The sequence below is a fragment of the Aythya fuligula genome, chromosome 1 (genome assembly GCF_009819795.1).
Source record: "Aythya fuligula isolate bAytFul2 chromosome 1, bAytFul2.pri, whole genome shotgun sequence".
NCBI lineage: Eukaryota > Metazoa > Chordata > Aves > Anseriformes > Anatidae > Aythya > Aythya fuligula.
The window spans coordinates 59920196-59935780 of NC_045559.1; the positions used below are offsets into that span (position 1 = coordinate 59920196).

The 15585-nt window shown below is 38.2% G+C and overlaps 1 protein-coding gene across 1 annotated transcript in view; it reads left to right on the plus strand.

Moving 5' to 3' along the window:
* Window positions 1-15585, plus strand: part of KIAA1549 (KIAA1549 ortholog) — a 75998-nt gene that overhangs the window by 15743 nt on the left and 44670 nt on the right. The window contains exons 7-8 of the mRNA XM_032182895.1: window positions 5599-5658; window positions 8383-8528. Coding sequence (XP_032038786.1) covers window positions 5599-5658; window positions 8383-8528 — 206 coding nt within the window. The remainder of the gene's footprint in view (window positions 1-5598; window positions 5659-8382; window positions 8529-15585) is intronic.

Below are 15585 nucleotides of genomic sequence, written 5' to 3' on the forward strand. Positions count from 1 at the left end.
ACACTAGTGAATTGTTAATTGCAACAATGGCTCATGAACGTAAGATCATGAGAGAACAGTACTGCCTTTCCTGGTGGAACCCATTCATGTTAACCTAGTCCATTAATTCCCAGTTTCTCCTATCTCACAGTACTTTACAATGCAGATTTTTAATCACCTAAGTTACTTTTTGTGGGCTATGTAGGTGCATAGCACCTGACGCAGTGATTCTGTCTGTATAGTCAAATGTCTGATGGAAAATCAGGCTTAGTGGTAGGTGTTGTTCATTATGCAGCTGTACAGTAGTATGTCAATGAAGACAGGACAAGGAGAATCATTGTCACTGAACGTTGTGCTGTGCAGCACCTTTAAATCTATATACATGATAATTTCCCAATGACTAGAAGTAGTATTCATTTTTTTTAAATCTTTTTGTTTTAATTTTGAGGGATTTTGATCCCTCTGCTCTCATAACCAATTAAAAATGTAGCAGATGTTGTATTAACCTTCTCATTTCCTTTTAAAAATTCTGTTCTCACTTGGTCTCACATAGACTGTACCTTTGCAGTGGTAGCAGTATTTAAATGAGCCAGGACCAAAAGCCTTCTCCATAGATGACTAGCATTTCCTTGTCCCTTGTGAGGCCACAGAAGTTCTCAGACTGTGGGCTGTGATCTTTGTTTCTCACTGAATTCAAAATAAATGTTCCTCTTGCCATGATTGCTTGAAAGATGTTTCTCTTCACTATGCATGGATTTTTTTTCACCTTTGCCCTTGAGTTTATTACTTTTAGTCTCTTGGGTATTATTTTTAGTGTTTTGATGTTGTTTTTTGTTTGTTTGTTTTTTTCCCTGTGAAGTACACACATCTAATCCTACTATTTTTACTTACATCCACATATATTATGGAGAGATATTTGTAGTGTAGTGAATTTGCAGGTTGCCCCTTGCTGAGAATCCCATCTTCCAGATTGTATGATGGTGGTACGGTGCAATTAGATGATAACAGAATTTCTGCCAAGGTCAGTATATCCTGAAAGACAAGACTGGTCATAGGAGAAAAACACTGCTATTAAACATGCATGTGTGCTGCTCTTTTCCCCCCTTCACCCTTACTGGTATTTAAGAAATGTAAAGCTAATTTATTTAGTGCTCAGACCAGGGACTCTCCCAATGTTATTTGCATGCTTTTAGTGGGGCTGATTCCTGTTTGATGCCAGTGGAGCTCTGTGACAGCACGTCACTAGAGCAACTCTTATTTAATTACAGATTTAGCCCACTGCAGGATAGCTCATTTAGATTTTGCACTTCTCTGGTTTGGTCTCAGTAGTGCCTCAGTGTATTTGGTTTCAGTGTTGTGGAACAGCAGACGTGGTGCCATTTGATAAGTCAGCAAAGTGAGAATGCAGCTTCTCAGCTTGTTCAGAGATATGGGTCTGTCTGTCAGCAAGCAATAATGGACGTAGTCCATACACTTCTGTAAGCGAGGCATCCTCACTCAGTTACTTTTAGCTGTTTCCACGTGTTTCTTTTTTTGCACTGTTACTGTGGCTGTGTTTTGAGCCAAATCATTTTAGATCTTCAGAGCCAGAAATCACATCCAAAGGCTCAGCAGTGTTGGGCAGATCTCTTCTGAGACATCTTATTCATCAGTCTGCTTGAGGATGACCAACAGCCAGATTCTCAGAGCTACTTTGGCAGTGAGGTGCCTAAATGCTTTGATTTTCTAGGCTCTGTTCTCATGTTTTCCCTTAGTCTACAGAGCATTTACAGCAGGGAAGGTGTTGAGAAGATCTTCCTTTGACAGACAGCTGCTTTGCTCTATGCGAATTATTTGCAACCCTCTACTTTTCAACATGATTTGGGGGGAGTTTTGGAAGGTATATTTATATGTAAATGTGAAATATTCCTTACCACACAGTTCTGTGGCATTTGTGCCTTGACTGCCAGGCCTGGTAGCAGTTATATGTTTGGTGGTGACCCCTCCTTAGGGCTCTGTAGGTGATCTGATAAGTCTTACAGCCTGCACCTGAAGAAAAGGAACTGATCTGTAGGTGAGCTGATCTGTCAGGGGGTTCATATTGATTCATACTAAGGACAAGCAGCTTGTGTAATATCACTGTGACTCAGCACTGTTAAGTGAAGTGAGATCTTGCTTTTGTTATCCCAAATATGAGCTTTGTTTGAAGGAATGTATTTGCTCCCTGCTTCCTGTTCACTTCATGTAGCCTTTTGCACGCAGTTTTTTCATTGGGTTTTTCACATAATTGATATATACTGCTTATACTTTACATTGTGTGGGTTGTCCCTGTGCAATACATGATTAACAGCAGGAATTCTTAGTCTTTTTTTTTTCCTTGTTGAACTCATCAAAGTAAGTTTCTACAGTACAAGTCATCTGTTTGACAGAATGGACTGTTCTGTGCAGTAATAGGGCTGTTGGAGGGGCCTGGAAACTTCCAGACTTGTTTTTTTGCCCTACAGACTTCTAAGTGACTTCAGCAACATGCTATTTTCAAATGTCCAGGTTACATCTTTCTGCCTGCTAACTTTGCATTGTCCACCTTATATCTCTCATTTCAGACTGCAAACTCATTTGGTTACGTGGTCATGAACTATATATCAGCAGAAAGAAAGGCATGTTTAGTCACAGTTCCTAGGTGACAGGTTGTTTGTTTTTTTAAAAACAAAAAAAAACAAAAACAAAAACAAAAAAACACTAAAACAAACAAACAAACAAACAAAAAAACACATAGGAAGGAATACGCTTAGTATGTCTTTATGGCTGTAAGATTTCTCTGAGGACATGCAAAGGCTAACACTGGACTACATGAGGAATATTGGCCTTTGTGAGCCTACCCCAAATATATTGCTTTTTTTATTAGGGCCTTAAATAGAGAGAGTTGCCTTGGGACTGTTTTTCAGTGCCATAACTAGCACTTTGATGGGTGGCATCTATTTCAGATACTTTGGAGGTGTTGCAAGGCCAATAGATGAAATAATATGATACAGTTCAAGGACTTCAGATTTTTTGGTAGTTTTTGTCAGAGTGGATTTTGGATCAGATTTTTAACAAATACTGTTTTAATACAGTACACCCCAGTGCTTCCATGGAATCTTAGTTTTTGGGGGATGTCTTCTCATAGTAAATACTTCATTCCTTCCATGCTTTGTCTTTCTGTTCTTCCATTTATCATAAATAAGAACAATCAGTGTGGGACCAAGTCTAGCATGCATAGTCCCATGTCTTCATGTAAGATCAGACATATCCTTACTAGAATACCTGGTGAAGGCCATGTTAGTGGAGTTATGTGCTTCAGATTGCTGTCAAGAGACTTCTAGATGGCTAGGTGACCCTTTGCTTTTTCATTCAGCATCAAATCAACGCCGTTACATGGTGTGCTAGGTACTTCAGGACTGCGTGACAGAATCCTCTCATGAGGATAGTGTATACTTCATTAATGCATCAATAGTCATTAGTAGACCAGCCGCAACCTAAATAGCAATTGCATTTTGTCTGGGCTGGTTTTAAACAGTAGTTCCAGGAGGATTACGAATCTTGCGACTAGGATCATGCTGCAGTGCTGGGACTCCAGCTGAGCTCTGGACCAGGCCACAAGTCTTAGCAAGACACTGGAGTGGCCTGTGGCATAAGCCATAAGGGCTGGAGCCTGTATTTTATAGCTTTGGAGCATTGAGTTAAAGAAGCGTCCTTCATTTCATGCGTTCTTTGTCAGGTTTCAGAACACAGCCTTAGCTGCCAGTGATTGTGGCACATCCTCCTTTTCAATTTCAAGATTTTCTGCTCGTCAGTTTATTTTTAAATTTCATTAATTCCGTGAAAAGTTTAAGTGAATAGTCATCCAGTAATTTGCATGAATTAAATCATTTTCAAGTACTAATTAGAAAAAGCGTGAAGAGCGCATTAAGTATTGAGGCAAAGCATGATTTTGGTTTAAAAGAAGAAAAAAAAAAAAACTGCAACTGTTAGCAGTTCAAAGTTTTGTGGCAATTGGAAGATTTCTCATTTTCTTATCTTGCTCTTTCCATGCTTTGGAAAACACAGATCCAGTTTTGTTTATGCTTTTCTGTTCAGGTTGTATTTCTAAATTGAAGTGAACAATTGCATGACCAGAGCAAATAGAACTCCAGTCTATAACCTACGCTCAGAAGAATCATGTAGCAGTATACCAAAAACAAATGTGTTAAATTAAATGGACTGTGGGGTGCTATTTCTGTGTCTGAGTTTTGGAAATTTGATGCACCCTGGTCAGTGTACGGAGTACTGATGTTCATGTTCAGAATAAAGAACCATCGTCTTATACCATTCTGAACAGTAAGTCACAGTGTACCTCCCAGGTGGTTCTCTTGAAGCTAGTGGTATTGTTATTATCGAAATAAAGGTGCAAATAACCACATTTTCACTTTTTTTCCACAAGACTATCCATAAATCTGTGGAAATAAAAGATAGTGTAAGTAGTAATTCCTTTGCTTTTATGTTAGCAAAAAATTGGTAAGCTTTTTAAAGGGCAAAGAATTGGGTTCTAGGTTTGCTGACAGAAGTCAGCTACTCTAAGGTTTATGTCATAATTAAATTAGAAAACAGATAATTTTCTACATGTCTAAAGCATGCAGTAGTGGCAAACAGTCTCTGGAACTGAAGACTGGACAGCTTTGTTCTAAATTGGTTTAGCATGTACCAGGTCATTCTTTCTATCCATGAAACAGTTTAAAAATTAACCTTTGTGTATGCTTAGCAAACTGCATCTGGATTAAATATTTTGAGAAAGTTATGACCCTTCCTCTTTTGTATTGCCATAGTAAAGCTTAAGACTTCCCTTGAGGAAACTGTTGGCCCAGCCCCCATCTTCACTTGTTTCCCAACATGTCTTTACTGCTCTCCAGTGGAAACCTTGGGAACAATCTTATTTCTATTGAAATCAGTGGAAATTGACTTAATTCACTTTACTAGGGCAAGGATTTCACTCTGGAGCATGGCTTTATACAGGAAGCTTGGGGCCATCAGGCCAAACACATAATCCATTAGATTTGTCCACAACAATGCTTCTACGCGTGTTTCTTTGTGATTTTTGTAAAATAATTTACCAGGGTGATATATTTTAAATATTTCCATCTGCACGAGTCTGGAACACAAGTCAGATCTATTCAATTTTATTCTTTGCATTTAATATTTCCATGTAGTTTCTGCCTCATAGGAAGTCATGTTTTCTTTCTCAGACACTCATGGATTGCTTCATTGCCCTTTGAGCAGAAGTCTTATCCTGCATTTAGCTCGGTAAGAAACACAATTCACAGTGAGCTTTACTTTTAAGTTTCTAGGAGCAATGACCTCAGTACAGCAGCTTGAAATCTTTCAGGTAATAAATCTGACTGCTTCAGTTAGCTTCTTTTCGTTCAGAGATGAACTGGGGGAGTGTATGTTCACAGCACTTGCCTTTACCACTGCGTCTGCACGGCCTCAGGAGTTGTAATACATCTGTGTAAATAAGATGCTTACTGACAGTGTAAAGTATGAAGTGGTTTCTCTTTTTGTGTGTGTGTATGTTATTGAGAGTACTGTTCTAACGGATGTTTTTCCTCCATTCTGTTTTTCCCTCAGCCTTTCATTATCCTAAGCTTAATGTGTCCCAGTTAATGAAATCTTCCTGGGTGAGAACAGGTACGTACAGTGTATGTCAGTAAGTAAGCACGCAATTATTTTTGTTAGCAGGGTAACTAGCCTAGATAAATATCAATACCCTGGGGGTGCTGCATGTTTGTAGGGTGGTAATGTGCCTAAGCTGAATAAATTCTAAAACCGAAGGCCTGGTGACCTGGGACATCTGGGAAATGTAATTCCTGGGTCTAGAATGAACTATTGCAATTTTTTTATAATGTACATTAAAATTTTTGTCTATAAGGCAGTTCATTCTTAGCAAGACAACTTATGCTGTCAGGCATAAAGTATCTACCCTGCATGCTTTCAATACCTACACTGATTTTAAGTTTTTTGTTTGTTTGTTTGTTTTAGGTGAATATAAGAACTTTCTGTGTAACACTTTGTACCAAAACATGACAGGAATAAAACAAAATAAAAATAGATATGTTCTGAGTATGGGAAATGGCTTCATCAAATTTCATTGATCTCTTCCAATTAATTCACAGAAGATCCCTCCCACCCAAGTCTGTTGGATGTTTTATTCTGCAGTGAGCAGATACGGTTGAGTTGTCACTTTTAGATGCTCAAATGCTATTGAGTTTGCTTGCAAGCACAGTAGATCCTATCTGTTTCTTCAGCACATAAAGGCTGAATGGTAACCAGGCTATGCCTGAAAACCTTGCTCTTACAGTGCTGATGCCTCACTGGATACACTTTTGTCGTCCCACAGCCTTTCCATCTATAGTTCACCAGTAGTATAGACATACTTTCTGTTTTTTTCAGGTATCCCTGTCTCCTCTCATTAGTTACCAGCGTACTTCTAAGCAGGAAACCAAATTGCAGCTTAACCTCTGAAGCCCACATAGTTTGTCTTACTGAACAATTTCAAATTGTGTTCAGTAACAGGAGAGAATCTACCTGTGTGTATTGCACAGCCAACGTCATCCTCCCTTAGCTGTTTGTTGGCTTTTTTTAGTCAGCTGGTCAAGATACCCTCACTCTCTCCTGCTTTATCTGTTTTTATCTGTTTTTGTTGGAAGTTTCCTTAGACCCTGGAGTAAAAAAAAAAAAAAAAAAAAAAAAGGTTCTTAAAGCTCCGAAATAACATATGCACATCCTCCACAAACTTTTTTTTTTTTTTTTTTTTTTTTTTCTGTCCCTAAAATTCTTGGCTATGAGGTTTAACACCAACTGCAGCACCTTTCTTTGATACAAAGGGATTTTTTTGTAATCCCAGTTCTTGCAGGCATCCTGGGAAAAGGAAACACTTCGGCTGTTTCAGTCCTTTAAGTATGTATATTGTGTTTTCAGGGCAAAATCATTCTATATTAATGGCTTTTTTCATTATTTGATAGCTATTTCTAGACAGATGGTATGACTCAAGACAAAGGAGAATGATAGAATTTCTGCACGCTAAAGATGAGGGTTTTTTAATACTCAATTACCAAGATATATGTGCATGGGTATTCTAAAGTATCCCAGTAGTCATAAAACATTGGGAGATGCAGTGTTCTCTGTAGCTGTCCTCTTGGTTGTAGAATACAGTTCATGCTATTAAGAAGAACTAACTGATACTCAAATTTGATACACAGGCAAGAACGGTCTTCTTGCCATATATAACATCCCTAAGCCACTGTTTATGTTGCTTTTGATTTTGAGATGCTTCATTAGTGATTGAATTTAGCAGACATGCTGTTGATCTCTGAGAAAAATCATGAAAATATTTCCTTTTTTTCTGACATATGCAGTGAAAAATTTTAAATGGAAAATGTGTTTTTTATATTTTGTTTAATAATTTAAACAAAATTGTATTTAATTGATTTTATCTAATCAAATTGCTTTTTTTAAGCACCACACTTAAGTAAGCAAACATAAAAAACTTTACTAAAAATTGACCTTTTAAAAATAAACCATTATAGTGGAGGGCCTCAGGAATGAAAAGTGGATTATTTTGCTAATGTCAGTGGCAAGTCAGTTTACTATCCTTTAAGGTTTTTTAACTGGATTGTTCAGATGACTGTCACTCCATTAACTCCATTTTACTTTTTCTGGATGCCATCTTGTTGGCAAAGGTCCACAGTTTTTTGTTGTTTCCTACGTGTTGTTCCTCAGGTATTCATCTCAGCATCAGCTGCCTTAGTGACCTGGAGTACCTGGGGTTAGGGAGTGAAGTTGGTGGGGCTACTAACCATTTTTTTTGTGTGTGCGCTTTAATTGGCTTACTTGGTAATCTTGATTTTATCTAGGGAAGATGTGCCTGGAATACACAGGTTCATTCACGTGCTCTTATTTTTTAACCTTGATTCTGAACCCTTGCCCTGTCCACCTCCAACTGTGTCTCACTTTCAAACACAAAATTTTGATTGAAAGTAGTTGCTGCAAGTAATTTAGCTGAATTTTCTCTTTTGTTTGTTTTTGAATAATTCATTGGATGTTCATATGTTTGCTTTTTCAAAATCTAAAATCTACATTATATGTCTGACTAGACTGTCTGAAATTCCAAAAGTGCCCTCTGTCCTTTTTTTTAAAATTTATTTCTTTTAATCTTTCCTGATACAAAGCCTGCCTTTCTAATGTGTAACCACTGGCTTAACTTCCCAGTATTCCCCCAAGAATACTGCTGCTCTTGAATTGTCCATGAGATGTCACAGAGTGACTCAACGCGTGTAACTGAAGTTGCAGAAAAGACGCTGAAAACTTTTACTAATTCATTTGTGTTCTTGGGTTACTTTTTCTGCAATGTAGTTCTCTTGGGTGTCGTCGACCAGCGAATTCAGGAGGAAGTGTTTCAGGCTGAGATGGAGCGGAAGCTAGCTCACCTGTTAAACGAGGCTTTGGCCAGAGGGCGGATATGGAGACGAGCCAGTTTTGCAGGCAGCAACATTGTTCAGGTATTAAGAGTTCAAAGTCAGAGAAGAAATAAAGCGGAATAAATTATTCAATAAGTTAATGATACCTAGATTTTGAGTTGAGAATAGATAACTCAAAAGCATGTATCACATTTGACTAGTTAGCTAGTTGATGATGCTTGTGTTTTGTACTTGAAATGTGGTTCTTCTGGCTAACTGGTTGTGTTTTAAACTAAAAATAACAAATGGAAACAGCTGAGTATTTTAAGTGGCTATTAAAAAAAAAAAAGATGACTTTTAAAAAACCACACTGCAAATGATATTATCAACATCCTATTCAAAAAAATGGCTATCTTGTCTGACTTGTATGAGATGTCTAGCAAAAGGAGATAGAATGGGCATCTGAACTGAAGAGGTGCTTTGCTGGAACAGCTGCTTCACAGCTCTCTATGGTGTTTTGGTGACAGTGTAGAAATATGAAATAGAATCGTATGCTGCTTGATGCAGCAGTTGAGTAGTGTATTCTGACTCTTAACTCCCTATTTATCATAGGTCACTCCTGTGATCAGGAGTGGCTTTTAAGTAAGATAGATAAATAACACCAAATTTTGTACATATGACAGCTTCTGAAGACCTGTGCTTCATTATAGTTTTGTCTCAGGTGGAATTATTGACATAATGTCCATGAAGGCTTGGATATTTAATTTTAGTTTATAAATCCTCACATGTTCTTCTAGTCGTTTCAGCAAGCTGAAAACCATTTTTAAAGAATAATGTTCTTAAAAATTCCTTTTTCTAGCTAAGTCAATAGCAGTTTGTTTATCTCACAAATGGCCCTTCTCATAGTTCAGACCTATTATATTTTCTTAACTTAACCTTCCAGTTTTTGCTAGCACTTAAATTTCCAGATACTGGGATTTTCTTACTTCTGTTTTTCTGTCTTGGAAACATCTGCTTCAGTAATTGATTTTACTTTTATTTTTGTTTCATGCAGCTTTGAATTGCTGTAAATAGATGTCTTTTATTCCCAACACCTCTTATTGCACTTTGTTCTTTATGCCTCAGTCCTCCCTTTGCGTATAAAATAAACACATAATCCTTATGTTGTTAGCAAAGATACCATAGCCTATAAAATGTGTACATGTAGATTACGGTTTTACTATTTTAGACAATAAAGCTCAAAGTCATTTGTGTTTTTTCCTGTGCGAGATTCCAAGCAGGTCCTTTCTAGCTAAAGAATACTGTTTTGGAAAATAACAATGTTTTTCTAATAACATTGTATTGCTTACTGGGATATAAGATAACTCTGCAGCTCATGTCCCAACCAGCACTGCTGTTCATTTATGTTACTTAATTAGTGTGAAGAGTCTGCAAATTGCTGTCTTTGGCAGTGGAGGATTCTCTTAGTTACGTTCAGCACACCCTACCGTCCCACACAACACAAGGTTGTTCCAGGTGCTCACTGCCAATACTGTTCGATACAGTTAGCACTGTAATACAGAAGGTGTGGAAGAGAAGAAGGCTGAAGGAGAGTGGATGATACACTTGCAGCGTGTGATCCTCGCTGCTAAGTATCTGTGATCAGTGAGGTGCTTTCCTGTGTGGATCTTGGTAGGTACTGTCAGGTACCACAGCTGCTTGTTTGCATGTGTTCACAGAATATTCAGGTGTGTAAGTAAGATACCCTTAGAGGCTGTTGGTTTATGGTATCTCAAATTGCCTTTATTAAATGTAAATTACATTAATTATCTAATGCTTAACACTTCCTTAGAGTTGATTACTTATATTTTGTCTCTGAGGCCAACTTCCTAACTCCCCAAAAATGACCAAACTTTTTCTGTGTCATCTGGTTTTGACTTAGTCATTTGCTGGTGCCCTAAGGAGACATACAGGGAAGAATCCCATTCAGACACAACCAGCCTTAGAAATTTGTTCATAAGAGATTGGCCACATGCTTTTAGGTGAGTCTTTGTGCCTGGTGGCTGGATATTCCAGAGCACCTACTTTTACCTGTGTGCAATAAGTGAAAAAAAAATGTTTTTAGCATTTTTGTTCTCTGCAATATTTCCTTGCATTAGTGAAGCTGACTTCTCACAAGTTCATCAGTTATGTCTGAGTATTCAGTAAACCTTCTGTGGTTTCTAACCGTGTTCCAACCTGGGTACTCTGCAGAGAGAAGCTCAAATACTTCAGTGATGACTGCAGCAGAGAACATGCATGCCAAAATGGCATTTCTGTAGAAAACAGAACAGATTGGCTAAGGTTTGGCTTGTATAATGTGGATAGATCATTAAGGAATAGTTCTGCCGTAATATTAAATTCTTTATGAAGAAATGATCTTTTCACCAGGATTGTTACCTTATGTATTCAAAGGCCCAACCAAACAAGTTGCTAACTATTTCTGTATGCTAAGGCTGGCTGGAGCGACCAAGTTTTATGTGTGCTGCAGTGTTGTAAACTTGGCCTGTAATTGCTGCAGCACTAGAGGTAGGAACCTGGAGTCTGAACCCAGGGAAGACTTCCATGCTTACAGCAGGTTTCACAGTCACTGTCCTGACCACATCAATATTCCTGTGATGCGATGATAGTTATGCAGAGCTGCTCTCATGTTGACCTTTCCAGGCCCAGTGTAATAGACATGTCAGCATCACACCTGGTGAAAAGATAAGTGCAGCTGGAGTGAGGCACCTGCTGGTGGTCTCCTGAGTGAAGGGGAATTGCTTTCAAGGGTGCTTCCCTGTCAGTTGAGGGTCTGGTCCATAGTCACTCGCAATAAACCTTTTAGTTTTACTGCTGCTCATTCTATTACTCATAGCCAAGTTTTTAAGCTGTGTTTGAAGTGTGTTGTGTATACGCATCTGTTTGAGTCTTCAGGGCAGCTATTTATATTCCTTGTATTTTTGTATTCAGATTTTCCCATTTCAGTTTCTTGCTCACCAAACAGTGACTACTGTATTAGTAGGCCACAAGGAATTGAAAATAAGAACACAAGCTGCCAGTAACACTGAAGTGTTGGTTACTTCTATTAGCAAGACGTGCATATATCCACAAAAGACTAGACACGCATTTCACTTGTGTTGAGCCCCTGTAGATCTGAGCTTTTCCTGAGGTGAAGGATATTTGTAGTGTATAGAAATGTGACATTTCTAAGCTCTATGGAAAATCAAGATCGTGGGTCAAAAGGTAAAGCAATTATTTGCAAATGTTGCTGCAGGCATATAAGTTTCCTTTCATATACTAAGAAAATAGAATTGATACTTTGTGAGATTTAGATTTCATTTCTAAAGGTGTTAGGATCTAAGAATGTTAAAAATTACACTTTAAATCTAGACACTTTGAATAATAGCTTTGGTCTACACAGGGTGCTCAGATAGCATGTTTCCCCTCCTCTGTGCTATTAACAGGTGGCACTCCAGACTAAAAAATGTCTATAACCATCTCAAACAGAAACCTTTGAAACCTTATGGTTGACTGTTTTACATGAAATAGTTCCATTGACTTTTTATAACGTTCATATTATTGTTTTACAGAGCATGTCATATATATTTTTGACATGTATCTGCTGTTTCTACACATGCTTAATGCTGTTTGCTTTGTACCGACACAGTCTAAGCCACATGATACGTTTTGTGAATAGTTCATCATAATTTCTCATTAAATTCCTGTGGAAATAGTGGGTTTAATAGTAGTTTAAAAATATGCTAGAAGCTAATACAAAAATAATTCTCCTTCATTTCGGTGTGCTCGTTCTATTGAACCTAAAAGAAAGCAAAAAGGTGATCCTACTAAGCGACAAAAAGAATGATGTTCTAATTTAAAGAAAAGAGCAGGTTAGATGACACCGCAGTCATAACGTGCATGAGAGAATAGTATCTGTGAGGGGAGGCAATGACTGAATCGAGTTTTTCATTAAAGCAGGGGTTCATTCCCTTGCTTTTCTGCTAACAGTATATATCTCTCCCAAGTGCATAATCTGGATGAGGGCCAAGTCTCCCTGTGAGACTTTAAGTACAGAGCTTATGGGAACTGCTGCCCGACCTCGTTTGAAACCAATCCATGGGGCCAGCAAAGCCTCCACAGAAGGTGTCAGAGGAGCAGTCCTTAGGCCTGCAGTCCATGTCCTGGTCCCCTCAGCTCTCTCACCGGTCTCCTTGGCACGGTGTGACCAGGGTCTGAGGGTCTGCTGGCAGACTCAGGCCCATGTGGCAAACTGGGTGAGGGCCTGATGTGGTGGCAACAATCAATGTTTCCTGCCATTGCCGGTTTGTGCAAGGGCTTTCTCTGACCCAGGGCCACCTGCATGCGATGCTTGCTTCACATATTTTATGTTGCCTCATCTCCCAAACCCTTCAGGCCAGAGTACAGCTTGACTTAAGTGCCTCTATGCTAAAATACTGTGTTTTTTTTTAATAAAGTAGAAAGCAGAATCTTGTTTGATTATATTTTTTCCTAAGGGATAAGGGTATATGAAAAATGGAAAATCATCCTAGTGCATATGTTTTGGAGTTACTGAGGGTGTTTTGCTTATTCCTCAATAACACTTCTCCCTTCAAACTCCTGAATAAGCTCACCCAGGGACTCCTTCCCTGTGAATGGGTTTATGGCTGGGAGATCTCAGGCTGACTGATGCTATGCACATGCCTCGTGAGTTTGTCCAACACCTGGATTTCCCCTGCTTTCATTTATGAACAAGACCTGGTTGCCAAGGCAACTCTCTTCACTGACCTATGATAGTCTCTTGAAGACACTTTTTAAATTAAATTTACTGACACCTGAACACAATTAAGTCTTTCCTCTCTGGAGGTTAAACACGTATTTAGTATCAAGAAAGATGAAATCATTTCTGTACACAGAAATTGAATGAATTAGTCTTTTCTTTTTTTCTTTTTTAATTTTCTGCCTTCTCAGTATTGAAATTCTTGCATCTCATCTCTCCTTATGTCTTTCCTCACTGCCAAAGTATAAATGTAAAATGCTTCCTTCCTTGCACATGGGCTGCATTTCTACATGCCTGGAAAATACCACTTCTGTCTCTGCTTTCATTCTTAGCACTCTAAAGGAGAGAGAGACCACTATTAAATATGGGACAAAAGCAATCTGAAGCTGCACAGAGAATACAAGTTGGAGGAAAATGGCACAAAACTTATTATACAGAAACTGTAAAAAATGGGTGCAGTGACTGTGTTTCTTGATTTTTAAAATTGATTTAAAAATATTTCAGACTTAGTGTGACTGTGTTGCAGCAAATTTAGGTCTGTTAAAAAAAAAAACAAAAACACACGCAGAGGGTTGGTGAATCAACAGGACAGATCTGAAATCTAAAGAGCTGATACTGTCGCAATTCCTGAGTTTGCATGCAAGTTGAGCTGTCTCGTAGCCACCTCAACAATAGCCTGTTCAGCCATCAGCTCTCTGAGAACAGAACTCTGTAGCCATCTCCACGTGGATTTGAAATTCAGTCTGCACCTTTCTGTACTATGAAGTGAGCACTCATAAAGAACTGCATAATCAGAACGAATTCTTTCAGAGAAAGCATATCTGAAAAAAGTGAGTTTTGTTCATTTGCACCAGCCTGCACTTCTCTCTGTTGAATTTCTTGTTCATTGCCATGTTCTCTATACTATGCCAAAATACCTCCAGATGCTTCTCCTTACCATCCTGTTGGATTTCTCTCACCCTTCCCTACTCCTCAATATGGAGAAGAGTATTAAAAGTGTTTTATTTTGGTTGTGGCAACTTGCACAACGGGATCTGTCTTCCTCCCCCTCTGTTCTTTCTAAAGGCAATTGTGGAGGAGTTCCTTTCTGAACTCATTCAGCCAGAGTTTCTGACTGTTACTCTATGTGTTTAACACACGTACACTAAGTGTAGTACTTCTTGAATACCCCACAACACCATAAAATCTATGATAATTCAATTTAAGAATCTTCTAGATTTCTCTGATTCTGTAGGTTTGCAAGTGTCACAAAGAAGCTTCCTAAAATTAAAATGAGAACCCATTGACTTTAATCACAAGCAGCCTTTCAATTCCCTTGCTCTCTGTGTGAGGTATGTGCTAGTTAGGAAGTGCTAATCCAAGCTGAAAGCAGATACTGCTTAATACTCCCTACTGTTCTGTGCATTAAGGCCAGGCTGTGGTGAAGGCAGCCCAGATGAAGTAGAGATATGAAGCTGTGGGCATTTGTTAACTCATGATGTATCTGGGTTCTGTGAAAACAGATTTGACTTTACAGCTGCTGAATATGTGCACTAAGAAACCATATTTATTGATACCCTTGTGTTACCTTCAATCAGGGGTTGGTGGAAGTGTGAATAGCATTCAGGATGAGAAAATGGTATTGGTTAATGGGTTAGCAGGTCTTGCTGTGTCTCATAAAATTGCTCATTTCTCTGCTCTATTTTTGTGTATTCTGTAACTTACGCCAAATGTGAGTAACGCTGAACATTGTTCTTTGATTTCCGTTGATTTGGCTTAAAAAAACTTGTATGACAGTTATGCTTTTTTGCTTTGGTTTTTGTTTTGTTTTTATTATACTTAATATTGCCATTCCTGGGAGATGCTTTTTTAAGACATGTTGAGCTGATGTCCCCCAAAGACAACAATATCATTCCTATTGAACTAAAACATTGCACTGCTTCGCTTCAACGTGATTATTTTGTTAGAAACAAGGAAAGAAAAACAAACAAAAAAAGCTTTGCTTTTGTAAGTCTTAGACATGCAAACATTTATTAATTGGCTTTATTTTAAGCCTATAAGCAGTTGTTTGACATTCTAATTTATTAACTATGTACTTCACAGTGAAAGGAGAGTTCTGGAGGAAACTAAATATATTGCTCCATTGTGGCATTTCCTCCCAGATCTCTTCAAACTCTGTTTTGCATGGTGGAATACCTCCTGCTCTTTGTTTGGAGTATTTCTAGGTTGAAAACACCATTAAACTTAAATGGTAAATCAGAGGAGAATTATTATATATGAGTTTAATTTTATAGGAATTTAAAATTGTTATGTGAGTCTCATCTGCAATGTAGATGTTCAACAGTTAGATAGTATCTACAGGGCTTCTTCATAGCACACATTCTTTTGATTATTAACGTCTTT